Source organism: Sceloporus occidentalis, unplaced genomic scaffold (assembly GCF_023333645.1).
Source record: "Sceloporus occidentalis isolate IW3139 unplaced genomic scaffold, rSceOcc1.0.p SCAF_3, whole genome shotgun sequence".
Taxonomy (NCBI): domain Eukaryota; kingdom Metazoa; phylum Chordata; class Lepidosauria; order Squamata; family Phrynosomatidae; genus Sceloporus; species Sceloporus occidentalis.
Window position 1 is genome coordinate 29190680 of NW_028316983.1, and position 25805 is coordinate 29216484.

Here is a 25805-nt window from a genome sequence, read left to right on the forward strand (position 1 = left end):
CTGGAGATCCAAGGCCTTTGTTGGCTACGTTCGCCCACATTTGGATCAATGTGGTGGACATTAAATCGCTCTTGGCAGGGTTGGCGGCAGGCCTCTTTAGTAGGCCTTTTGTGGCGGCAGCATAGGCCAGGATCTGAACGTTGGTGGTACCAGGGCTATGGAGTTCTGGTTTGGGAGTCACAAGGTACCCGGGGGCGATGAGCGAAGGCGTCTGGCCATTGCGGGGGCCAGAACGCAGGTGCGCCTCCCGGTGACTAGGGGCTTTGTGAATTGGAGAACGCAAGGCATGGTTTGCGCTCAAGCGGTGTTCCTTTGCCCCTAGGTCATCCCAAGCACCGGGTAGGGACCCGGCTTTGGATAATCAATCAACAGGGTGGTTGTTTGATTGCACAGATCCTGACCTTATGCTTTGTGCCAACCCTACCAATGGTTTAATAAAGTTGTGGCCTTTCTCCCATATTGGTGTTCTGTGGTTATTTTGACAAACACATGCAAGGCAAAATGCAGTCGCCCCGATAGCGGGGCAGACTGCTTTGCCGCAGCAGCGCGGCAAAACTACAAGCCCCAGAGTGCTCTGGGGCTTGCCTCGGCTCCTGATTGGCTGGTGGGGCCGGAAGGGGCGGCCCTTCCGGCCTAGGGACGCTCTAGGAGCCGGGCTTACTGGTGCGGGGCTTCCGGTCCTCCAAGGCTGCCCATTGGTGGGCTCGGCCTTGGGGGCGGGGCCCCGCAAAGGACGCAGAGGGGAGGGGCCGAGCAGTATAAATTGCTGCTTGGAGGCCTCTCCGCCTCAGTCGGCGCTTGGCTCCGAGCAGAGCGGAGCCAAGCTTGGGAAGGGAGCTAGCCTCGAGCTTCTCCCACCCGCCCACCGCTGTTTTAGGTGGTTTTTTGTCACAACTTTGCGGCAGCATAGGCCAGGATCTGAACGTTGGTGGTACCAGGGCTATGGAGTTCTGGTTTGGGAGTCACAAGGTACCCGGGGGCGATGAGCGAAGGCGTCTGGCCATTGCGGGGGCCAGAACGCAGGTGCGCCTCCCGGTGACTAGGGGCTTTGTGAATTGGAGAACGCAAGGCATGGTTTGCGCTCAAGCGGTGTTCCTTTGCCCCTAGGTCATCCCAAGCACCGGGTAGGGACCCGGCTTTGGATAATCAATCAACAGGGTGGTTGTTTGATTGCACAGATCCTGACCTTATGCTTTGTGCCAACCCTACCAATGGTTTAATAAAGTTGTGGCCTTTCTCCCATATTGGTGTTCTGTGGTTATTTTGACAAACACATGCAAGGCAAACTATTACAGTCAGTCATTCCAGCCAAATCAAGAAAAGAATCAAACAACCCTAATGCAGCTACCTAATACATTCCAAATGCTACTCACAGAACAGGTGGGATTTGTAGTCCTTGATGTTTCTGGGATTAGCTGAGAGACCTGACTGCACAGTCCAGCTCCACCAGACTCATCCTCCTTTGGAGCCCCCGCCCCAGATGTTCTTTGTTTTAGAACTTCTCTTAGCCTACCTCAAGCTGGTGATGCTCTTAGCATTTATAACTTCTGCTGAGAAGCATCTGGATGTCCAAAGGGCCATCTCATTGGACATTTTATATCTTGTCACCTAATAATGAGAAGGATTTCCACATTATCACACATTGCAGAAATAATTCAATTTGCAATTCAAGTGTCATGGCTCCATCCTGTGGAATCCTGCCAAGTTCAGAAACTTCAACTTGTACAAAATATGGCAGCCAGGTTAATTACAGGTACTTGTTGTAGTGATCACATAACATCAGTTTTGAAATCCCTTCACTGGCTGCCAATTAGTTTCTGGGCAAAGTACAAGGTGTTGGTGATTACTTTTAAAGCCCTACATGGTTTGGGTTCAGAATACTTAAGGGAACGCCTTCTTCCGTACTGTCCTTCCTGCACTCTAAGGTCCTTGGGGAAGAATCTACTTCAGCCAATAAAATCTAGGCTAACTTCAGTCACCCAGAGGACCTTTTGTCATGGCCAGCCAAGATCAGCTGGAGGAGGATGAGCCTCCTCCAGAGCAAGAGCTAATTGAGGTGATAATCCTGCTCTGCCAGGTCCCAGCTGTGCTCTCCCAGCCCCAGAGGAGGAGGGCCAACCAGGTCCTAGTGCTAGTAAAATGCCTCCTGTGGTGACTCTGGGGAGGAAGCTTGCCTGGATGTGCCTACTTACAAACAGAGAAGGGTTGAGAGTGCTTGCAGGAGCAGAGCCAGGAGGATTGCAGAGAGGCAATTAGCCAACCAGCCTCAGGTGGCAAGGGGGAGAGTTTCCCTTACTTAAGCTGTAGAGAGGCCTCCACTCAGTGTTAGAGTTTATTGCATGATCCTTTGGTGTGATTGCTTCCTGCACTGGCTCCTTGTATCTTGACTCTTTGTTGCTTTGATCTCGGAATGGACTGGACCCTTGTTATCTTCTGGCTGCTTTGACCCTGGACTGACTTGACTACTCTGACTCCTGGTATCCTGACTTCGGCTTGGCTTTCAGACTGCTCTGACTTCTGGTATCCTGACTTTGGCTTGGCTTTTCGGACTGCTCTTACACTTACTTCTTGCAAGGTCTGTGTTCTGCTTCCACTTGCTGGGTTAAGCCATTCTTATTGGTGTGTGTCTGTGTGTGCGGGCTGCAGTCCAGGACACCTTTTCCATCACTGCTCCGAAGCTATGGAATGACCTGCCAAAGGAGATCCGTGACATTTCTACTCTTACAGCCTTTAAGAAGGCTCTTAAGATGGGTCTCTTCTGGCAGGCCTTCCCTACCTAGTTTCTCTCCCCATTTACTGTGACTTATGTCACTCTGTCCACCAATTCTTCTGTTAAATTAATGAGAAGAATTAAATTAAAACTAATAAAAATTATATTCTTGCGTCAAGAAGAAGAAGCCCTCCATCCGTCCCAACTGTCATCATCAGACCTAGAAGAGAGTGAAAAAGACAGGCCCAATTCCATCAGGCCTAACTCTGAATTTCTGTAATTCATGTCGCTCTCTTTTATTTTATTGTATTTTATTTATTTATTGTATTTTATTTTATTGTATTCTCTATATTTGATTGCTGTAACCCACCTGGATTCCTTGTGATTGGGTGGGCTATAAATTATTATTATTATTATTATTATTATTATTTGTAGTATGTTAGGGCACCAGTGCTTTCTGACTAAGAAGTCTAAGTATCTCACAAAACTATAAATCCCAGAATTCATAACACTGAGTCATAGCAGTTAAAAAAATAGCATCAAACTGCATTATTTCTGCAGTGCAAACTAGACCCAAGACAGCAGAAGCATGCTTAAGGCAGACTAGTCATATGTTAGTTAGGGGTTTAGTGAAGAGAAGAATGAAAACAGTAAGCTAAACTTCAGGAAACTAGAGCACAGGAGATGTGAGAATATCAAACAGAGATAATGGGGCTGTTGTTTTGCAGCCAGAACCAGCCTTGGCTGTGCCAATTTAAAGCTAGCTGCTCAGCACAGGTGGCCTAATTATCTCAGCATTTCCCTTTTAAGGCAGCCTTGGTTATGTTTTTGTTGCAGCTGTTTTAGTGAAGGATGCTCTGAAGGATGAAGCAGCTCAACAGTTCTTCAAAGTTTAGGTCTGATTGTTTGGGCTCTGCTTCCAGGGCATGGCTGCCAGCCTCCTCTGGCTCTGACTGGAATTTGTTATGGGTCTCACCCCTGTCCTTGCCTTTTTGAGGAAGTCTTCTCCACGTTGGACATGCCATTAGGCAACAGAGCCAAATGATTCAATGTTGTAGTCCAACAGGAAGGTTATGTACTGGTACCTCATTCCAGAAAGATAGGGGTCCTTCAAACAGACAACTGTGCTCTGTAAAGTAGTTCCCTGTTCTTAATCTTGCAGCCTCTAGTATTGTCATTCTATGAAAAACTAAAATATTCCAGAGGTTGCTTTATAGAAATCTGCCCTTTGCAATTTAAATGTCAAGCTATAATTTCCCTTAAAGCCATGAATCTGCTTAATATAAACTCTCCCTTTCCACTGATAACCAACCTCTTCTTTCATTCCAAAATCCAAGAAACTCTATTTCACAATCCATTGTTACTGAAATAATCTTCCGGATATGTTTAAATAACAATGCAGTTCTAAACTGTATGGGGGAAATCCTTTGAAGGGAAGCACCTATTCCTATCATACTTGGAATACATTGAGGAAAATGTGCCACACAGCAAAATCACATATTATAGTATACAAATATGCAGCTCCTGTAGTAGCTCTATATTTGTTTTCTGTTTCTTTTCTTACAATCCAAATTTTGATTTCCTTTTGGAAAGTATACAAATTGTTCATTATCTTATCAGTAAAAGATGTTTAATTTCATGAACATACATACCATTACCTTTTGATAAAATACACTTCTGCAATTTGTAAGTGAACCTCTGAGTATTTTATTAGTCTCAGCCATGGATTTTTTTAAAAATAATATTTTGTTTAGTGCTGGATGAAGCTGTCTGGGAGCCATCCAGCCATAATTTTTATGATCTCCTACATGGGAAAACAATTATTCTTCTAAAGCAAGAGAAAATAATCTTACAATCCTCCAAATGCAGTTGCATTGCAGTTCCCAGCATTACTAACTTGGCTGCTTAGAGCAGACTATGTTGTTGTTGTGTGCCTTCAAGTCATTTCTGACCTATAGTGACCCTAAGATGGGCCTATCATGGGGTTTTCTTTACAAGATTTGTTCAGAGAGTGTTGCCTTTGCCTTCCTGTGAAGCCAAGAGAATATGACTTGTCCAAGTTCATCTAGTGTGTTTCTATGGCTATCCAGTGCTCAAACTACTACACCTCTCTCTCATTCTCTCTCTCTCTCTCCCCCTCTCTCTCTCTTGGTAGACTATGCATTGCCTATAATTAGGAGTGTATACTCTTGTTTTTCCCCTTTCATTTAAAACCTCCCAAAGAAGACCATACAAATATTTTTGGCCAAATTAGGTTGGACTAATTCAAGTAATGCAATCTTTTCTACATCCTGAGGTTCATGCTCTCTACTGCATCTCAATATGAAGATTAGCCAAAAGAGCTTTATATTAAAACAGGACTGAATAGAGGATCTCCAAAACTGGGAATTGAAGTCTGACTTTAGCTCTCCGTGTGTTTGTTTTCCCTTCTCTGCTTCACCAAATTCACTTTGTGGCTTTAGAAAAGAGCCACAGTTCAATGTCAGAGCCCTATGTTGCATGTTAAAGGTCCCGGGTTCATTGCTGACATTTCCAGCTAAAAGAGTCAAGTACAAAATGGTGCAAAGACTTCTGCCTAATACATATTACTGCTTCCAGACAGAATGGACAATATTGAACTAAATGGAAAAAATACTTCTACTCGGTATATTGCTGCTTCCTGTCCATTACTGAGAGCCAGAGTTGTGTAGTGATTGAGTGCTGGACTACAGCTTTGGAGGCCAGGGTTCAAATCCCCTCTCACCCATGCAGAGGTATCACTAGGGGAGTGTGGGGGGTGTGGGCCGCACCAGATGACATACTAAGGGTGGTGATATTTATTCTCCCCAAACATCTGTCTTTTGGCAGAAATGGGCTCTAGTGTTCACCTGCGTCCCTTTAAAATGCTGAAGAGGTGGTGAGAGTGGGGAAACTCTCAGTAGAAAGAGAGAGAAAAGAGACCCCGGGTTTAATTGTTTTAATTTTTATTTTTTTTAAATAAAATTTATTATTTTTAAATTTTCTTCTAAAACAACGCATCTTACCAAATTTTCACTTTAACCACATGAAGCTATGTATATTTGAAGATATAATTTTAATATTGCTAGTTTATGTCAGAAATAATACCATTATGTTCAGTGATATATAGGAATTACAATTTATGAGTAACACTAGTACAAAATTAAGACTAAGGATTCTGTATGGTGAGGTATGGAAGGAGGTGGGGTGACACTAACACTAACACTAAGTGATGCCACTCCAGCCATGGAAACCCACTGGGTGACCTTGGACAAGTTACACTTTCTTAGCCTCAGAGAAACCTGCTGTGAATAAATCCTGCAAGGAAACCATGTGGTAGGTTCATCTTAGGGTCACTATGAGTTGGAAATGACTTGAAGGCAGACAACAACAATCCATTGTTGGCTTACACATAACCATTTGGAAAAAGTGCCATCTTTGCTGTGTGGCTAAGTGGTAGTAAAACTCTTACTACATGTCTGCACCTCATCAGAAAGCCTGGGCAATGGGTGGATTCTCCTTAGCACTTGGGGAAATGCTACATATGACCAATCTGTCAAGTGATTTCAAGCAGAATGAGATATTTTACCATTTAGTAAACTGTGTTCACTCCAACAAGCAGAAGGTAAAATCAGTTGTCTTGTGAAGTGACAGCATGCAGCCCCCATGTCAGTGGATAGTGAATCCACTTTGCATTTTAGTCCCAATTCTGTACCAAGGTGCTGCTACCAGGCTTTAGAACTCTTTCCCTAGGGAAGCCTCTTTGCAGTCCTTCTATTGACAAGTGAAAACTTTTCTATATCAATACACTTTTAGAACCTGATTACAAGGACTTTGAATAGTGTGCAGTTACATTGATTTTCATCCTTTTTAATTAATTTGCTTGGAACAGTTTTAATTAAAGATAGTTCGATTGCATTTTTCACAGTAGCTTTTTGTATCTGTTTTCATATAGCTTTGTGCATGTTTTTATTTGTATTTGTTTTAATTTTTGTGAGCTAACTTGAATCCTAGTTTTGGGAGAGAGGTTGAATACAAGTGAATAGTAGTGATGAAGAGGATGAGGATGAGGATGGGGAGGGAGGAAAAGGAAGAAGAGGATGATGATACTGGATACCTATTTAGAGTTCAACCTGACTTGGCTTCACTACCCCAGTGACATAGAAGCCACCATGTGTCTCTGGAGATACATAGATAAATGGGAAGCTTTCTGAAGCTGGTGGCTTTACTTTCTTGGCTTTTATATTAGTCTGTTTGATCCACATCACTGAATTCCATATCAGATTCCTACAGGAAATGGGGGCACTGGATGAAAATGTTGTTCTTAGTTCATTTCCTACTGAAGCTTCAGAGCAAAATCAAAATGCATTGGTTTTATTTCATTACTCTGTCCCTTCTTCAGTTCCTCTGTTTGCATTAGACTGCCTCATTGTACTTACTGGAAACTTGCCACAAGGAATATTTGGTAAGACTTTTAAAGGTTTCCTCTGATGGGTCTGACTACAATTTTGAAATACCAAACACCTCTGTTATTCACACAGCTGTAAGGTTTTAGAAGTTTGATTTTCCTCTCTTCTTTTTTTTTTTTCTCAATAGGCAAAATAGTACATTATACAGGAATCACACTGAAATTTCCTGCTGAGCCCATTGCCTTTGGTGTGTATTCTCTTCTTGCATCTACCACTAACAAATTCTGTATATTTGGAAAAAGACAGGGAAAGCACTTAGACCCGAGATATGGGGGAAGAACAAAAAGGAAAGTATATGTGTTATTCGCAGGAAGAGCAACAAAAGTGGAAACTAGTGGATCTCTGTACACTGCTGCATTGCAACATCCACCATCTCTTACATTGGGTGTGGAAGGACTGAGGGCTTTGTTATCACCCCAGAGACCTGGAAGTGCTGCACACCCACTACACCTGCTTTCACAAAAAACAAAACATTTTTGTCCCCAAAGGCTGTTTATGAAGCATGGCAGCATTTTCCGCATATTTCTGGTCCTTCTTGGACCATTTAGAAGTCACTTCCTATTTTAAAAAAGGCCTTTCCTGGGCCGAAATTGGCCCAAAGGGAGGCAAATTATGATGGAAAGGCCCTCTACAACCCCTAGAGGGCACCTGAGAGCCAAAAATTGTAAAGAGAATTGCAATTTTGTTTTAACCTCTAAGGAGCACAAAGGGCCCTTGATGTGCTAGACATACCCTTTACAGAATGTTTTGTTTCATTCCAGACCAAAAGCATTGTAGCAACAAAAAACAAACAAACCCTGAGCCCTGAATAGCTGTGGTGGCCAAAAAAGTAATGCTGACTAGAGTTGATGGGAGGGGCAGTCTAACATGCATGCTCATAGATGTAAGGAAACATCTGTGTCAGAAAAATACTGAGAGATCCATCAATTTCCCAACTCTTTCTTTAGACACTTGAAAATAATATAAAGAGCAGACTGTTTCTCTTATTTATTTATTTATTTATTTATTTATTTATTTCATTGCTATGCTGCCTTTCTCCCAGAAAGGGACCCAAGGTACAAGGTGCAGATAAAACCAAGGCCTTTCTTGGACCCAAAGCGCAGATAAGAACCTTGTCTTTGTCTCACTTTAAAAGGTTTTCATATTTCAACCATCTATCTTGACCTTTAAATTCTGTTCCCTCCACCACTCCCTTCTCCTTCTGTGTCATGTCTTTTTAGATTGTAAGCCCGAGGGCAGGGAATCGTCTAACTAAAAGATTGTATGTACAGTGCTGTGTAAATTTACAGCGTTTCATAAATAAAGGTTAATAATAATAATAGAATAAAACAGAGCTTCATGTGGTGAAACCCAAACAGGTATTTTGGGAAAAAGTCTACCTTGATATTTCACCCCAATTCTTAATGATCCTCTAACAAAATGATTATTAAAATCAACATTAGCTTTAGGTTTATCATACCATAAAAAAGCATGCCTTCCACATCTAAACTTAAAGCCTTCTAATTGCAAAAGTCTTTTGTTTTCTAAAGTTAGGCTCTCCTTCATCCAAACCAGGCAACATGCACAGAAATATAATTTAAAATCAGGAATACCCAAACCACCACCTGGTTTAGTTTACCTGCACGTAATTCAAAATGTATAAGTTTTCAGACTGAATCAAACCATAGACTCTTAACCCATTGCAAGTTGTTTAACAGACTCAATAGCTTATATAGATTTCACATACTGTTTTTCCACTATCATAATCTCTGGTCAGTGTGCTTTTCCTTGTCTTTTTGGAAAAATACAGAAACTTATCTGTTAGCAGTTAAAGCAAGAGAAGCATACACACCATGAACAATAGTACACAGGAAGCTGCTGATTCTCGTGAGCCACTTTCAACTTGTTGAAAATACTTGACAGACTCCATCTGAAAAGCTGAACTGATTTATTCTGTTTTGAATTACAGTACTTGAAGATATTGAAAGTTAAGAATCCATTCACCAATTGTCAGTGTGTGCCCTGCAGGCATGATAGAATTGCTATCTCGTTCTTGAGATTTCATTTGACTGTTTGGCCAAAACTGAACTTCCTTAGATGTAAGGAAAAGTCTGTGTCAGCAAATGGAACACTATTCTGCAGATATTATGAAATAGGAAATGGTTTCCAACTCAGTGGGCAAATATGTAGACTTTGCAAATACTCAGAAAGAAGTACAGTATAAATGGTCAAAGGATTTCTGTTTATTTTCACAGAATAGCCTGGCATCCTTTCTTAGGGGCTGTTCAGACTACCTTTTAACCTGAATCTCAAACCGGATTAAAAGTGGGAAGTCCCCACTAGTGCCAGTTTTTACACATCAGGATTGGAGTTTTGCACACCAGATCTGGGGCAAATCCCCCTCAAAGTGGTTTTTCTGAAAGCATCCCCCCCCCCCCATTTCTATTGAGAAAACCTGCTTCTTCCAGGGTGCCTGCAAATGTGAACTTGGCCCCGGTCATGATTGGGTCAAGTTCAGGGGGAGGGATAAAGGTCAAAGGGTGGGCAGTGGGCAGAACATGCCTCCCCTCTTGCACTAGTCACTTTGTAAGTGGCTATTATTATTATTATTATTACTATTATTATTATTGTGACATTATGAGAATGCTTTGGGCTGGAAGGGAAGGGAAGAGGCTTGCATTTAGAGGGAAGGCAAGGGCTTCGGGGGTGGCATTGGGCTGGAAGGGAAGAGGCTGGCATTCGGGGGGAAAGCAAGGGTTTTGGGGGTGGCATTGGGCGGGAAGGGAAGGGGCTGGCATTTGGGGGGAAGGCAATGGCTTCAGGGGTGGCATCGGGCTGGAAGGGAAGGAAAGAGGTTCCAAAGAGGAGGGAATGCTGTGCTGGAAGCGAAGGGGAAGCTAGAGGCTGGCATTCAGAGGGAAGGCTGTGGAAATCCATGAGGTGACCTCAGAGGAGTCACGCTCTCTCAGCCTCAGGGGGAAGGCAATTGCAAATCTCCTTGGAACCAATCTTGCCAAGGAAACCCCTGCATAGGGTCATTTGATGGTTGCCATAATCTGTAATAACCCGAATGTACACAACACACACACACCCCTAGAGGTTTTAAAATTTGACGTGGACAGAATATGCAAATGCTGCTGCCAGTTTTGTTTTAAAAAAGGAGGTGGGAGACACCCATTCCATTGGCCAATGGTTGTAGGACACGTCACCTTTAACTAGCGGAAGTGAATTTGATTGATAACAAGGAGGCTCCATACTCTGCAAATATGAACTTCAGTGGGGCAAATTGCATCGGGGAGCTACGATCAAGGTAAAGGGTTTTGGGAACTTCTTTCCGGGGAGATTTGGTACCAGCTCAGCGAATCTGGACTGGCTCTACCCAGGGCAAATGAGCTAGTGGGAATGGGGCCTCAGGTTGCTAAAATGAGTACCCAGCTTGTTGGGGGCAATTAGCTTACACTTTGTAAACCGCTTAGTACATCGGTAAGCAGTATAGAAATGTACTTGCTTTTGCTATTACCTGCTGGTGGAAAAAGAGTTCCACAACTTGAAAGCTGCCACTGAGAAAGTTTTCTCTTGTGTCCTCACCAGATGTGCCTGGAATGGTGGTGGGATGAAGAGGAAAAGGAGAACACACAGCAACAAATATGCAAGTTCATTTCAGATTAAGCATCTTGTTAACCCACACAATTGCATCCAGGATGCCTAAAACATAGTATTAGGTATACCATGAACATTCTAAGTGTTTCACTTTCAGGAACAGTAAGGATTTTTTTGGGTGAGATGCCTATCAGTTACATGACAGGGAGGTAAACAGACCACACAAATGTACAGTAACATCCAAAATACACAAAACAGTGATACCTTTTTTGGGCCAAACAAAATGTACAAAATTCATGTTGCAAGCTTTCAAAGCTCCATAGGCTTGTTATTGTACTTTGCTACATGGCCACCCCTGGATATATTTTCCAGAACACAAAAATGTGATTGTTGAGCTTCTTTGGGTGGAAGACAGACATTTTTAGAGCACCTGCAACTACACATTTCCTGTATGCTTTGAAGCAGACGTTCCCCATAGTGCTCCCCAGACTTCTTTTGCTGTTGACACTGTTCCTTTTGAAGGATGAAATAAAGTAGTAGATGGAACCCTCCATGGGCCTCCTGACATATAAACCTGCATATGTACAACATAAATGGATGCTCCGATTTGTGTTGCCTCTCGAGGAGAGCTCTGAAAAGTCAAGACAAAGGACAAGGCCTTTTCAGTGGCACCACCAAGGCTACAGAATTTGTCCCCTGGGAACTCTTGTCTTGCTGCCTCATTATCAACTTTTTGGCTTTTGGTGAAGACTGGGTTTAGAGAGTGTATGGTGTCTGATGAAATTTGTTTTTGTGTTCCTAACAGTGTACAATTTATATTAATTTCTGTTAAATGTTTTTGCTTTGTTTTATTATTTGATATTGTTATTCTTGTGCATTGCCTTGGGGACCTGTGGCATGGCAATAAACAGGATAGAAATATCCTTAATTAAATTTTTAAACCTACCCAGAGCAGCAACTACAAACTGTGCCCAAGAGGCTAAAGTGACTTGACTTGTTTGATTTCATGCTGCCTGGAAGTATACAATGACTGTCGCCTTTCTCGAAATATCAGTTGCTAATTTTCTGCAGTGGGATTGTATCTTACTTCTTATTAACTTTTCATTCAAGCTAATTGTTTTTCTTGAGGGTGCAAGAATACACTCCTCCCCGATCGAAATATCCGTAGCATTGAAGCTACATCATGAGTGCCATCATTAGTAGCAACATCCGATTTGCCATCTGCATCTTTCTGGCTACCGAGAAAACATCTTCATCAACAAATCATTCTGCCTCTCTCAGTCTCCAACCGTGGTAATCACAAACCTTTGAGATGACTTTTCATATATTCAGTATCTGAAATGGGAGTCTAATGCTGCATTAAGTTAAATGCACTTGTTGCATGCTACTGTATGCAACCATGTAGCAGTTTTTATTAGGGTGAATTATACTGCTTGCAGTATGTGCTTTACATTAATTTTTGTTGTTGAAAAATACTTTATTTTTAAGATGAATTCTCTGTGCTTTCACACTTGATGTGTGAGCCAAGAGAAACCTCCTTCTCACCCCTTTTCATTTTCCTTGATTCAAATATCAGTCCATTCTCTCCCGTATCAAAATCTGATAAGTGACTAGATAGAGGTCATTGGTAAATCCTATAGTCAAGCCAAGCTAAGCTATCGATGAATTTCCTTAGAATCATTTTTGAGGCTCTTTTGCCTGCTGCTTGGTTCAATAGCCCCCAGAGATGCAGTGGAGCCAGGACTTGCAAGGTTGAAGCCCCCACAATTTTTGATTAGCAGGACTATGATATGATCTGCCACCCCTTCTGAGCTTTATCTGCAAATCCCACAGTAGCTGAAGTAGAAATGGACTTTCCAAGTGATAATGGCTTGCTTTGAGCTATCACTATCATGATCCGAAGCAAGGGGGGGAGCTTGATCTTGAAGACCGTTTGGTATATAAAACACCTGAGATGGGAGGAAAACTATTAGAAATTGAACCATATAGGCTGCATCAACATTGCAGAAATCCAGATTGGCACCACTTTAACCACCCTGGCTCAATACTATGGAATTTTGGGAACTGTAGTTTTTTTTATACATTTAGCTTTCTCTGTCAGGAAGCTCTGGTGCTACAACAAACTACAATTCCCAGAATTCCATAGCATTGAGCCATGGCAGTTAAAGTGGTATCCACCTGGATTATTTCTACAGCGTGGATGCAGCTTATAGACAGATGGATTTAGACCCTTCTGGAGATGGGGTTGCTAGAAATACTGTTATGATGTGGGCTTGTATTTCAGAAATTCCCACTACACTACCAATGGTCTTGTGTTTTATTCTGTACCACTGTAGTTTTGACATGCTTTTCCCAAGTGATTGGTCCACTTCATTTCAAGCCATAATTTAAGTATAAATTATATTGTAATTTGAAACCTATGTGATTAGAAGTAAGTGGCCTTGTCCATGTGTTATAAAAGAAGCAAAATTGTTGATAGCCTGTGGAACAAGTCTGATAAAAGATCAGTTTCTCACTCCAGGGTCTCAAATTAAACATAATATCTTAAATTCTTAACCCAGGCTGGTAGATCCAGTGAGACAAAGAATGGAATATGAATTTGTAAGAAAGGCAAGCAGTGAGATACCAATGTTCTTTTATGCATTTAAAAAGATAAATTGACATGACATGAATGTCTAGTCGTAACTATTTTAGGGAGCGTTGCTCATTTCCATTACTAAGCCAAAGAGCCAGCATTGTCAAAGACAACTCGGTGGTCATGTGGCCAGCCTGACTACACAGAACACTGTTACCTTCTCACCGAAGTGGTAGCTATTTATCTATTTGCATTTGTATGCTTAATCACTAGCAAATATGTTTTAGATTATGGGCCCCAAGTCATTTCCCTGCAACAGTACTTTCTTTACATTTAAGAGCATATATTCCTTCAGTATGCAAGCATTATTTCCACTAGCACAGAGAGAATACATCCCTTTGAATTCAAGAAATACACACTGAGATAAAGGATGATCATCCATTCTCCAAATAGCTCTTTGTTGATATTATATGATTAGTGACTTTGAATACCAGAGTAGTGCATTAGAGAGGGCACCTATTGAATAGGTGACTGAAATGAATAGTAGCTAACCTCTTAATGCTTTCTTGTTTTCAGCAGGCTAATGTTCTGGTGAACTATATGTTCCTTAGCCACACAGTGTATTAGGAGGAGGAGTGGGTTTTTTCATATGCCATATATGGGATCCTTGTTGGGGTGTGTGAAGGCTTGATATTAGCCAACAGCAGATCAATTTGCTTTTGTGATACTTATGTGGATTGGAAAATCTACAGGGTCTAGAAAGAAATCGTTTCACTGTGTGTTTATAATTAGACCCTCTTGGGTTTTTTGTTGTTATTCTGATATGCCTTTTTGCTTTTGTTAGTGGCAATGCAGAAGTATAGTTTTCAGAGTTACATTTGCCCATGGTAAATTTTGGATTCTTCCAGCATTCCAGCTGCCACCATCTTCATGCCTCAATGGAAAGCCTCACACACTCTGCCCATGCAGCCTGGGGGGCTGCTACTCTGTTCTGTTTTGGTCTGACCTCATCTGAAATCCTATGTCCAGTTCTGGGCACCACAATTCAAGAAGAATATTGACAAGCTGGAAAGTGTCCTGAGATGTCCTGAGGTGTTCTGAGGTGACCAAGGTGATCAGAGATCTGAAACTAAGCCTTATGAGCAATGACTTAGGGAGATGGATATGTTTTGCTTGAAGAAAAGACTGAGGGGGTGACATGATAGCTATCTTTAAATATCTGAAAGGTTGTCATGTAGAAGATGGAAGAAGCTTGCTTTCTGCTGCTTCAGAAACTAGAGCCTGAACCAATAGATTCAAATTACAAGAGATTCTACTTAAACATTTTTACTGTAAGAATGGTTCAACAGTGGAATACATTGCCTCAGTGAACTCTCTAACTTTGGAGATCTTTAAACAGAGACTGGATAGGCATCTTTCAAGAGTGCTGTAATTGTGTATTCCTCCATTATTATTATTATTATTATCCTTTATTTATGAAGTGCTGTAAATTTACACAGCGCTGTACATACAATCTTTTTAGTTAGACAGTTCCCTGCCCTCGGGCTTACAATCTAAAAAGACATGACACAGAAGGAGAAGGGAGTGGTGGAGGGAAAGGGTAAGAGGTCCAGCAGTTCCTCTCTACCTCCAAGGCCTGGACCAAGGCAGATGGACTGGAGGGAGGGCTTGGCTTCATAATGGATGGTTAATCTTCTTCCAGGGAAAATACATACTCTCAAGTAGGATAATACATATACAGTACATAGCAATACAGGAAATGGTTTGATAAACAGGCACCAAAAGAACATCAAATAGTTCTTGGCAGAGGGTTGGACAGGATGCTCCTTGTGGTCCCCTCCAATTTTAAGATTCTCTGATTCTAAGGAGTTTATCAGACAAGGGAAATTGGAAGTATAATCCAATGGCAACCCGAATGCAATCATGGGGTTTAACGTTATTGCATGATAGACTATCACATGCAATTTTGGGCAATGGCAAGCTATTTTTGTGCAATGGGAAGTCAGTTTGAATGCAATTCAAATTCACGTAAATTCGCTGAACTAGCAAATTCACGTGAATGCATTCTGGCCCCACTTTCTTTTCATTTGAAATTAAGAGAAATTCATCCCATGTGATAAACTCCTATGTATTTGTTTCCTTCTCAGCTTCCATTAATTCTATAGCCATGGTTTCCAGGCTCTCTGTAAAGTTTCTAGGATTCACTCTTTTTGAACCAAGTATACTATAAACTTATTCAGAATCTCATTCTCTTCTATATTGATCACTGTACTATTTTGTTTACCAATTTTCCTGTCTCAGTATGTGAAATCTCAGCCTGTTCGCTCAAATAACCTTTCTTTTTTCTTTGAGTCATTTTACACATCTATGGTCCAAAACACACTGTAGAAATAATACCGTTTGAGACTGCTTTAACTGCCCTGGCTCAGTGTTTGGGAATTCTGGGAATTGTAATTTATTGTGGTATCAGAGCTCTTAACAGAAAAGGCTAAATGTCTCACGAAATTCCCAGAATTCCCTAGCACTGAGCCCACGCAGTTAAAGCAGTGTCAACCTGGATTATTTCTGCAGTGTGTTTTGGACCAATGGTTTTAAATCATTTGAAAGTTTGGTTAGAAGAATAGTGCACTTGAGGCTTCTGTTACTGTTTTTGTTTTCCAAATGGTAGTGCTTATGTTCTAATAGTCCTTGGGGAGAAAACTAATTGTGTTACCAATTACACAAACAATTGTTCAACTGGGACCCATTCACACTATATAGTTATAGCACAATTATTCCACTTTAACTGCAGTTGTTCCATCCAATGAAATCTTGGGGTTGGCTGTTTAGGAAGAGGCATTTGCAATTTTCAACCAGAGAGGTCTTGTGCTTTACCAGACTACAAACGCTAAGATTCCATAGGATGGAAACATTGCTTGTGAGTGGAGCAATAGTGCTATAATTGTGTCATGGGAATGAGCGTCTGGTTGCACATCTGGAAACTCCACTGGATTTCCCTTTTTGCATGCAGTCTGGGACCACATGACTGTGAGCACAACATTATTTGTGTTAGCTAAGTTATATCTTTGAATAATAGTCATTATGTCAGTCATAATTGGCATCCTCTTTTCTTCTCTGTTGCATTTAAATCTGTCTGTGTTCATGCTTCGTTCTTCAATGAAGGGCTGTATGTCAATGGCTTGGTGTTTGTTGTGTGTCTTCAAATCATTTCCGATTTATGGCAACCCTCTCACAGGCTGTTCTAGGGCTGAAAGTATGTGACCCACCCAAGGTAAAGCAAAGACTTTGCACAAGAAACATATCAGGTTCCATCTCTGGTTGTCCTATTTCAGGGAAGGAACTCCTAGGATTTCCTCTGGTCTGGAAACCAGGAGAGCCACTGGCCATTAGTGTAAACCAGTGCTCCCCAGATGATCTGGCGCCTCAAGCCATCCAGAATATAAGCTTTGCCTTCCAGATTCCAAATCTCCCCTCTCCCTGAGCACTGATCATAGTGGCATGTGCTTGTAGTATAAATGTAATGTGCATGCCTTCAAGTCACATATTGATAAGTCATGTATTATCCTTGCTACTTTCTTCATTCCTCCTTGGTCCTTCTAGTTAGTCTGTCTGTATAGTCCACTGTTATGTAATCATGCATATAGCCCATTCAGAAGGCCCATGACCCTAACTCAGTATCATACTGGTGGTCAGACTCTGTATGTTATTACTCTGTATTTGCACTCTCATTGTTGCTTCTTCAGAATACTAGCTATCTCTTAGTCCTTTGCAATGAATGAAATGAGATTTGTGTTTGTTGTATAACATTCCTTTAGAAATACCTGCAGAACACAAATATATCGTAAGAGAAACTGCATAGAGAAAAAGCAAATGACAAGGTGAGGGTGATAACCAAAATTATTTTTGATATTTCAGCCCTCAAAGTAAAATTCACTAACCAAAAAAGAGAACATTGGAAAGCTTTTATTACACACTACCATTACTGGGGGAGGGGGACACCTATGTGTGTGTGTGTGTTTGCCTTTAGAAATATGCAAGAGTGCAACCAAACACATGATAGTAATTAAGACAGCATTCAGAGCTAACCAAAATGAGGATATGGAAATTGGATAGTAGAGTTTGAGGGGCATAGAGAGGGCAATATTTACCTATCCTGAAGAGTAGACCATGGGAAGCAGGAAGTGGCTCAGACTAGGGTCTGAGGGCAACACAGTTAATACATAGAGCACACACACTGCGATAGCTGTGTATGCAAGGAATCTAGGTTTACGACTGATATTTTAGGATACTAGCCTTAACCGGTGTGCTGTCTTGCAAGGTAACAAAGACCTGATGGTCTTCCCAGGTATCAACAATGGAATTCTGTCTTTAACTTTGGAATTACAGAAACAGTGAATGGACTGGGACAACCCAAGGAAAGATGAATAGGGAAGTTGGCTGGGAACACAGCAGGGGGTACGCTTACTGCCATTCCTGCAATGAGACCCCCTTTATTTCTTGTTGCAAAAAGACGTGCAGAGAGCCTGGGGGAGGGAGGAGTGATCAGTGCACCTGTTTAGCTTTTGTCTCAGTATTACTTGGGTCCTTCCACATGTCTTTGGTCTCTGTGTCCTTTGTTTGGAAAATTCGCCTGGTGTTCCAAAGGTTATTATGACCACTTAAGAACATGCCTGGCTTCAGATACAAAAATATGAAAACGTTGAAATCCTTAAATATAATGCAGAGCATGCAGAATGGGGCATTTAGGCATCTTTTATGCATCCCATGATAGAAAATTGAGTATATTGTCAGTTATTTTTCTATTTTATGCATCCTAAAAAGAAAAATAACTGACTATATAAATTTTCTGTGATGGGATTCTGCTTGGTAAATTACTTGTTGTTGTTGTTGTTGTTGTTGTGTGCCTTCAAGGCATTTCCAACTTATGAAAATGCTAAGTTGAACCTATCACCTGCTTTCCTTGGCAGGATTTGTTCAGAGGGGTTTGTCTTTGCCTTCCTGTGCATCTGAGAGAGTGTGACTTGACCAAGGTCACCCAGTGGGTTTCCATGGCTAAGCAGGGATTTGAACTCTGGTCTCCCAGAGTCCTAGTCCAGCACTCAAACTATTTCTAATGGTTAATTCAAGAATTTTTTTCCTCTTCACCATAGTTAACTAAATTATCTTAATACTGTTGAAGGAGATATAAATTCAATTGTTTTCTTTCTCTGCTTACATCTTTCAAGGTTACAAAGATGCTGGCTGTGGTGGTGATCCTCTTTGCCCTTTTGTGGATGCCGTACCGCACCCTGGTGGTGGTCAACTCCTTCATGGACCCTCCTTACTTGAACATATGGTTTGTCCTCTTCTGTAGGCTCTGCATCTACTTGAACAGTGCCATTAATCCTATAATTTACAATGTAATGTCTCAAAAGTTTAGAGCTGCCTTCAAAAAGCTATGTAAATGTGAGAGGAAGAGAACTGAAAGCACTACTCAGTTCAATGCCCCGGTCTTCTACAGCACCATGAAGGACTATTCCCATGACAGTTCAGAGCATGACATCACAGAACAAGAAGACATCAATGGTTACCCACCAGCTGCAAGGAAAAGTAAATCTTCCAAATAAACAGGTCATGTAATAGATGGAGAGCATGCTTTAGCTCTAGCGTCACCCTCTCCCCATTTGGACATAGTGTTTGAAATGGACAGCTGGTTTGTTTCAAAGTTAAATTAGCCTTAATGGTGACCAACATTTTGCTACATGTTGTAATAGGCAGGGAAACACAACTGTTGGGAGTTAAGGGGCCACATTAAAAACCCAAGACTTGGAGAGCCTCATTCTCCAGAAAAATCATTTTTTTAACCCCAAATGCCCTTGAACATCCTTTAGGGAGTGTGTGGTATTTTTTGTCAAAATTTTGCCCTACCCAATCATTTTAGGCTCAGAAGAAACCATTTTTTTCAGCAGGAAAAGTAACTTCTGGCTCACTTCCTGGTCTTGTCCCCCCCCCCCCCCCAGATCTCTTCTGGGTCTAATAGCCTGGGGTGTAGGTGCAAATGACAAATTTTTCCCCATACCTCCTAGTTCAAGTAAATTTGGGGCAAAAATATTTGGAGGAACATTGTTGTTGTTGTTGTTGTTGTTGTTGTTATATTGTGGAGTTCTGAGGGCCATAAAAATAGCCCTGTAGGTACATGCAACTTCCAAGATACGCTTTGCCCAAAATGGAATTTCTTCTCATTTTATACATTATTAAATTCTTGTCAGCTGGACCTCACTGGTCCCCATGTCAGGAGAGGGGGAGCTGAAAGTCATTGGAAGGGGCAATTGGATACCACAGATTCCTAAGTGTGTATCTACAGAGTGGTAGCAGTTTGAGTCCACTTCAGCTGCCATGGCTCCATCCTACAGAATCCTGGAAGCTACCCATTTTAAGTAAAGGGGAAATAATTTTGTTATAATATATGGAGATAAATAAAGCTCAGAATCTTGTTCATGGTGCAAACCATGATTCCCACTATGGTTTAAACCAAATCGTGATTCCAAATGATTCGGTTTAAACCACCATGGTTCCCATTAATTTGAATTGCTGAAGCGATTCAGAAGGGGGGGGGGTATGGGTTTTACCCATTTACTCAAAATAGGGTGCTTTTTGGGCTGAATCGATTTATTTGGAAATAAATTGATTCAGCCCAAGTGGGAACCAGGTATATTTGAATCAGACTCAAATCCACCCTGGTTCCCACTGGCAGCAGCTTTTCCCCAGCCTCTCCGCCCCGGCCATGTCTCCTTCTGTCCCCGACCTTCTTCCTGGCCTACCTCATCTATCCTCCTGGCCCAGCCTGCCTCCTCCATCCCTAGCCCAAATCATTGTTTGCACACAAATTGTAGATTTGGTTCAGAACCCGGTTTAACAGGTAAATGGGAATTAGGCCTAGGATGGAGATCCTGTACTAACTACATGCCTATGAAAGAGAGAGAGAGATTAAATTGAAAGCAAGAAGAAATGAAGTCACCCTGACAATATCACTCTATATAGGCAATGACAAGACAAGTCAGACAAGACAAAGAAGGGAACACTTCAGGAGACATTGCCCATCTGTCTCCCCTGCAATTGCTCCCTTAATGCACTCCACTTCCAACCATATCAAGAAGTCTACACACATATAGCAGGCTTTCCATTTCAGACAGTCTGCTCCAATATGTCAATAGCAGTGAGTTAAATAGGGATGGAACCAAGAGGCCAGAGCTTACAGACAGTACCCCACTTTCCCCCCAATGCAATTTTAGCCATAACATGGTCAGACATTTGCAATATCATGTGCTTCTCTGTCAGCTGCAGATGCAGCTTTCCAGGAACACCTGTAAGCAACACAATGGGCAGGATAAAGACTTCAGAAAGAGTCAGGCATGCAATTTCTCCTCATTACTCTTTTAATTTTTTTCTAATTTATTTTATCCTAAGTATGTTGCCTCCCCTAAGTATTAATGGGAACGAAACACACAAGCTAGAAGAGGCTGCAGCGGTTGGCTTTTGCTTGAATCTACAGGGAAGGGCAAGATTCCACCTCACTTCTCTCCCTTCTGTTGAGTTAACTGAGTGCAAACTATTTTTGCACTTCAAACTCAGTTTGCAGCAACTGAAGTAAGCTGAAGACAATGGGGAAAATTGGGATGAGGAGATAGAAACTGGGATATTTTTAAAGCTTCAGAAAGAGTGGGGTGGCAGGGGATTAATCAGGATTGTTCCAGACCATACAGTTGGAGGTACTGCCTGCTCTAATAGGCCAAGCCAGGTACTTTGCCCTGAAATCATGGTGAAGATGTCCCTCATTCAGTCCACAAGGCACCTGTGGTCTGTTCTAACAATGTAAATTCTCAACTGTTTCATCTTTGCATGTGAGGAAGAATAATGCTATGGGAGAAAGTGAATATTTCTCAACAGTATTGTCCCAGTATTCAGATATCCCCAAGGAATCATGAAGGAATTATTCTGTGGAGAAACCATGTGTTTTGGGGGAGGAAAACCTCCCCTTTTTCTGGGCAGCTTGTCTACATCAGAAACAATGGCAGAAACATACCGCTGAGAAGCGGCGGTCTGGCTCCGCCTCCGCTTGCAGCGTCCGGGAACCGCAGCCTTTAAACTGCGCAGCTCCCGGACGCTCCGAGGAAGGAGCGCGGAAATCACTCTCCTTCCTGGGCCCTGGAAAAGACACCGCAAGGCGCTAGTCGCGCACTCGTGGCGTCACTTCTGGGGCGCGACGTGCGGACGCAGAGCGTCCGTTACGTCAAAATGGCGGCAGCCGTGTGGAACAGCTGCCACCATTTGTTACGGACTCAGTCTGTGCTAGGGTTAGGGGCGTCTGGAAGAGACGCCCCTTTCTAACCCTAGTACGGACTGAGTCCATCCTAGGGTGCCCGTTTGTAACGAGCCAATGTTTTACGTGCAGAAAACTGTTTTTTGTTTTTGTTTTTCACACAAAAACCTATGTGTTTTCCCCTGCAAAATAATTCCTCCACAACACTTCATGATACATGTGTACCAGAAAAAATTATGAGAAATTCTCACTGGTATATTATTCTTCCCCACTATTTGGAAACCTGTTTTTTTACTCTGGGAACAAATAATTATGAATATTCTTTCCATCCTATGTTGGCTTCAGTTGTCAGAGTCTTTTCAACAGGCATTGAAAGAGTTGCTCTTTTGGACTACATCTCCTAGAATTCCCCAGCGGTGCTTTGGGCAGAGGTCTCTCCTTGTTCTTCTGCCAAAGAGCTCTGCTTATTTGAGATCCCACCAGTGTTCAACCTGGGGCCTTCTGTATACAAAGCATATAATCTGCCAGTGAGCTATGGGCCCTTCCCAACTGGCTTTGTTGTGAACATGAAAAACGATCTGGCAGAGTGCAAGGAGCCTGGGGTGCATAATAGTGACATGCAACTACCTTAGTGTATGGTATTGATAATACATCCCAACTCACAACTGAAGTAATGACCCAAATAACAGCATGAGGCACACTAAAAAACATGGCTTAACTTGCTTCGTGTAGCAGTACTAATGATGTTCCCCGATAGCTTTAAAGGTCAGTGTGACTGCTCTCCTCATTGTTGTTTGCTAAATTGCAATTTGAATCATGTTAGACTCCCCACAGTAAATTTCCTTGGGTATAGACACTGTCTTGTTTCTGTCCTGCTGTGCATTGTTTGGTGTTGCTGTGTCTGCAGGGTTGCTATTGGCTGCTAGCCTTTTTGTACTGGCAGCTACACCCGTGTTGGTTAAATTGTCTTCATGATATGCAATGGATCTTGTAAATAGCTTGTACATATTTGCAGTTGGTGTGGTGTGGTCATTGTGTGTTTGTTCATGCGCGTGTGTGCACAAATTGTATTTTGTATTGCAATGATGGCAGTGACATGAACATTGGCAATCTGTATTAAAGTGAAGCACAGTTCTTATTTTCAAGATGTTACTGTGTCTTAGTTACTATATTTCTATCCACCTTTCTGTGAAGGAACTAAATGTAGTGTGCATGGTTGCCTCTTTCCCACCTCTTTTATCCTCACAAAAATCCTGTGAGATAGTTCAGTTGTTGTAATGTCATGGCTCAAAGGTTATCTGATATGATTCATTGGACCACTCCAGTCAAGCTGTTCTCATCCCTGCTAATCAAGAGAGAAAGAGGAGAAAAAGAAACTGTGAAACTTCAGAACTGCGAGTCCTGGCTCCATCACACCATTGACAACCAGCGCTGTAGTGAAACCAGGGCTTGCAGAGTTGAAGCCCCAGGACTTTTTGATTAGCAGGGACTATGGCATCAGCTGCCATCCACTTTGGACTCCTCTGGTCCCTCTGAATTTAGCTGCAATTCTTACAGTAATGGGGGGACAGATTTTCCCAGAAATATTATATTGTTATGAACTATGCTATTCCACTTGAACATCCACAGATTTTGGTATACATGAGGGTCCTGGAACCAAACCACAGCAAATACCAAAGGCCCACTTTATTTTGGGATGGCTTTACAAAGGACCTATTCCTGGTGGCAATGAAAAGTGTAGAAACTGTTTTGGAACAACACAGCTACCCACACTTTTGGAATCTCCATAGGGTGTTGCCATAGAGACTGTCCTATTGAGAGCCTGAAGTTCAAATTTACCACTACACCACTGTTGACAGTAACACAATTTCTGTGTAAGGAAATAATGGCACCTCACCAGTAAACAGCTTGAATACCTCCTTAGGTGACTGTTGTTTTCTCTTTTACTGTTAACAATGTGGTGGCCCAGCAGTGAAAGAAGCATTAGTAAACGGGAAGAGAATTAATTTTAGTCAGACAAAACAACGTGGCTGAAAAAGGCTGGCGCCTTACAGATAACAGATGGCTTTTTATAGTAGGAATTGTAAGAATTAAAGAATGTACTTGAACAAATACAAATGTGCCTCTTTCCCCTAGGTATCTTCTTAGGTGTGTACTTGGGAGAAGAAATTTAAATGGTAAAAAAAAAAAAGGAAAACAGTGAAAACATTTATGTGCAGTTCCCATTATGTAGGGACATCTGTCATGGCCCAGAGCTTTGTGAGTGAATTTGTCTTAGTGCTCTTTTCTAGACTTGTTTTCTATTTTACTCAAATATGGGAGAAAACAAAGGAATTTACCAATGAAGGAATGAAAGGAGAAAGAGAAGTCCACAACCAAGTACTGGCAACTTGTATCTTCTACCATAACTATGGTTGGACCACTACTCCCATCATCCTTGACAACTGGCTGTTCTGGATGGAGCTGATAGTTGGAGAGCAACAACATTTCAACAACATAGGTTGCCCACCCTGGTTAAAAAGTCTTGTCACTTATGTTCATGCTTATCAGGGATGGATTTCATTCACTATCTAATAATAATGTATATTCATTTTCAGTGTAATGTTCCACTTTGTGGTTGGATTACTTTGTATAGTGTATGCTACAGCAATGGGAATAATGCCGACTTTCAACTGTTGTTGCACTCTCAGCATTCCTCACTTAATGCTATTCCTGGTAGTGCTGCTGGATTTGCATCCAACATCTGAAGGGCTGTAGAATTCCCACCTCTCTTATATAAATGAGTTAAACAAAACTGTGCAAATTATGCTCTTTGTGCATATGATTCATCCCCCATCCCCACTTTAAATTGCTGTGAAATCAATGGATAAAAGTGTCTGAGTATCTGAGCCATCATTCTTGTTATTCTGTGCTTTCAAGTTGTTTTCGACTTATGGTGACCCTTAGGCAAACTTATCATGGGGTTTTCTTGGGCAAGATTTGCTTTCCTCTCAAGTTGAAGGCATGTTACTTGCCCAAGGTCACCCAGTGCATTTCCATGCCCAAGTGGGGATTCAAACTCTGATCTCTATAGTCATAGTACAATGCTTAAACTTCTACACCATGCTGGGTCTCAGAGCCATCATTCTAGTATTTTAGTAATGAGACACATTACAAATGGATATGCAATCATTACCTAATGCATATCCTAGAGTTCAAACATGGAGACCTTGTGCATGTACTGATGCCCCATTCCCATTTCTTCACTCAGCCTCACTCCACCACCCTGTGAGGCAGTCTATTCCACTATCAAACCCGTCTCACAGTAAAAAATCTCTTCCTAATGTTTAAGTGGAATATCTTTTCTTGTAATTTAAATCCATTGGCTTGTGTTCTGGCCTCTGGAGCTGTTGATACAGAATTGCATTGGCTTTTTAGTCACCACATCACACTGCTGACTCATGTTTAGCTTGTGGTCTATTAAGACCCATGGATCCTTTTCACATGTAATGCTTTCAAGCCAAGTGTCTCTCGTCTTATATTTGTGAATTTCATTTTTCCTACCTAGATGAGAATTTCATTTTTTCCTTACATTTGAAATTCATTTTGGTCTATTTTGGCCAGCACTCCACTGTGTCAAGGTAATTTTGAATCTTTTTCTTGTACGCTGATTTATTAGCTATTTCTGCCTAATTTGATGTCATCTGCAAATTTCATAACCATGTCTTCTTGATAACCATGTCTTTTGGACCTCATCAAAGGTCAAAAACACACTGCAGAAATAATCCAGTTTGAGATTGCTTTAACAGTGCTAGGGAATCCTGGGAAGTGTAGTTTATTGTGACACCAGAGCTCTCTTGACAGAGAAGGCTAAATATCTCACAAAATTCCCAGAATTCCCTAGCATTGAGCCAGGGCAGTTAAAGTGGTCTCAAACTGGATTTTTTTCTGCAGCGTGTTTTGGACCAAAGTCATTTATAAAGATATTAAACAACATTAGGCCTAATCATGGAAAGCTCTTATCTCAGGTCCATGGCTGCTTGAAGATTAATGTCCTCCAAATCACTGAGCAAGAAAAATCCCCCTCAGCTAATCTGTATGGATCAGCTTCAATAGGATAAGATTGAGAGCAGGTGTGTGTGTGTGTGTGTGAGAATGAATAAATACATAAATGATGTGGGGGGATGTATGGATGTG

The 25805-nt window shown here is 41.7% G+C and overlaps 1 protein-coding gene across 2 annotated transcripts in view; it reads left to right on the forward strand.

Annotated features, from left to right (window-relative positions):
* The window catches only part of LOC149315693 (thyrotropin-releasing hormone receptor-like), a 54025-nt gene extending 31280 nt beyond the window's left edge, over window positions 1–22745 (forward strand). For both annotated transcript variants that reach the window (XM_089513908.1, XM_089513907.1), the window contains exon 3: window positions 18556–22745. In XM_089513908.1, the coding sequence (XP_089370034.1) occupies window positions 18556–18936 (381 nt within the window). In that variant the 3' untranslated portion in view covers window positions 18937–22745. The remainder of the gene's footprint in view (window positions 1–18555) is intronic.
* The last annotated feature ends 3060 nt before the right edge of the window (window positions 22746–25805 follow it).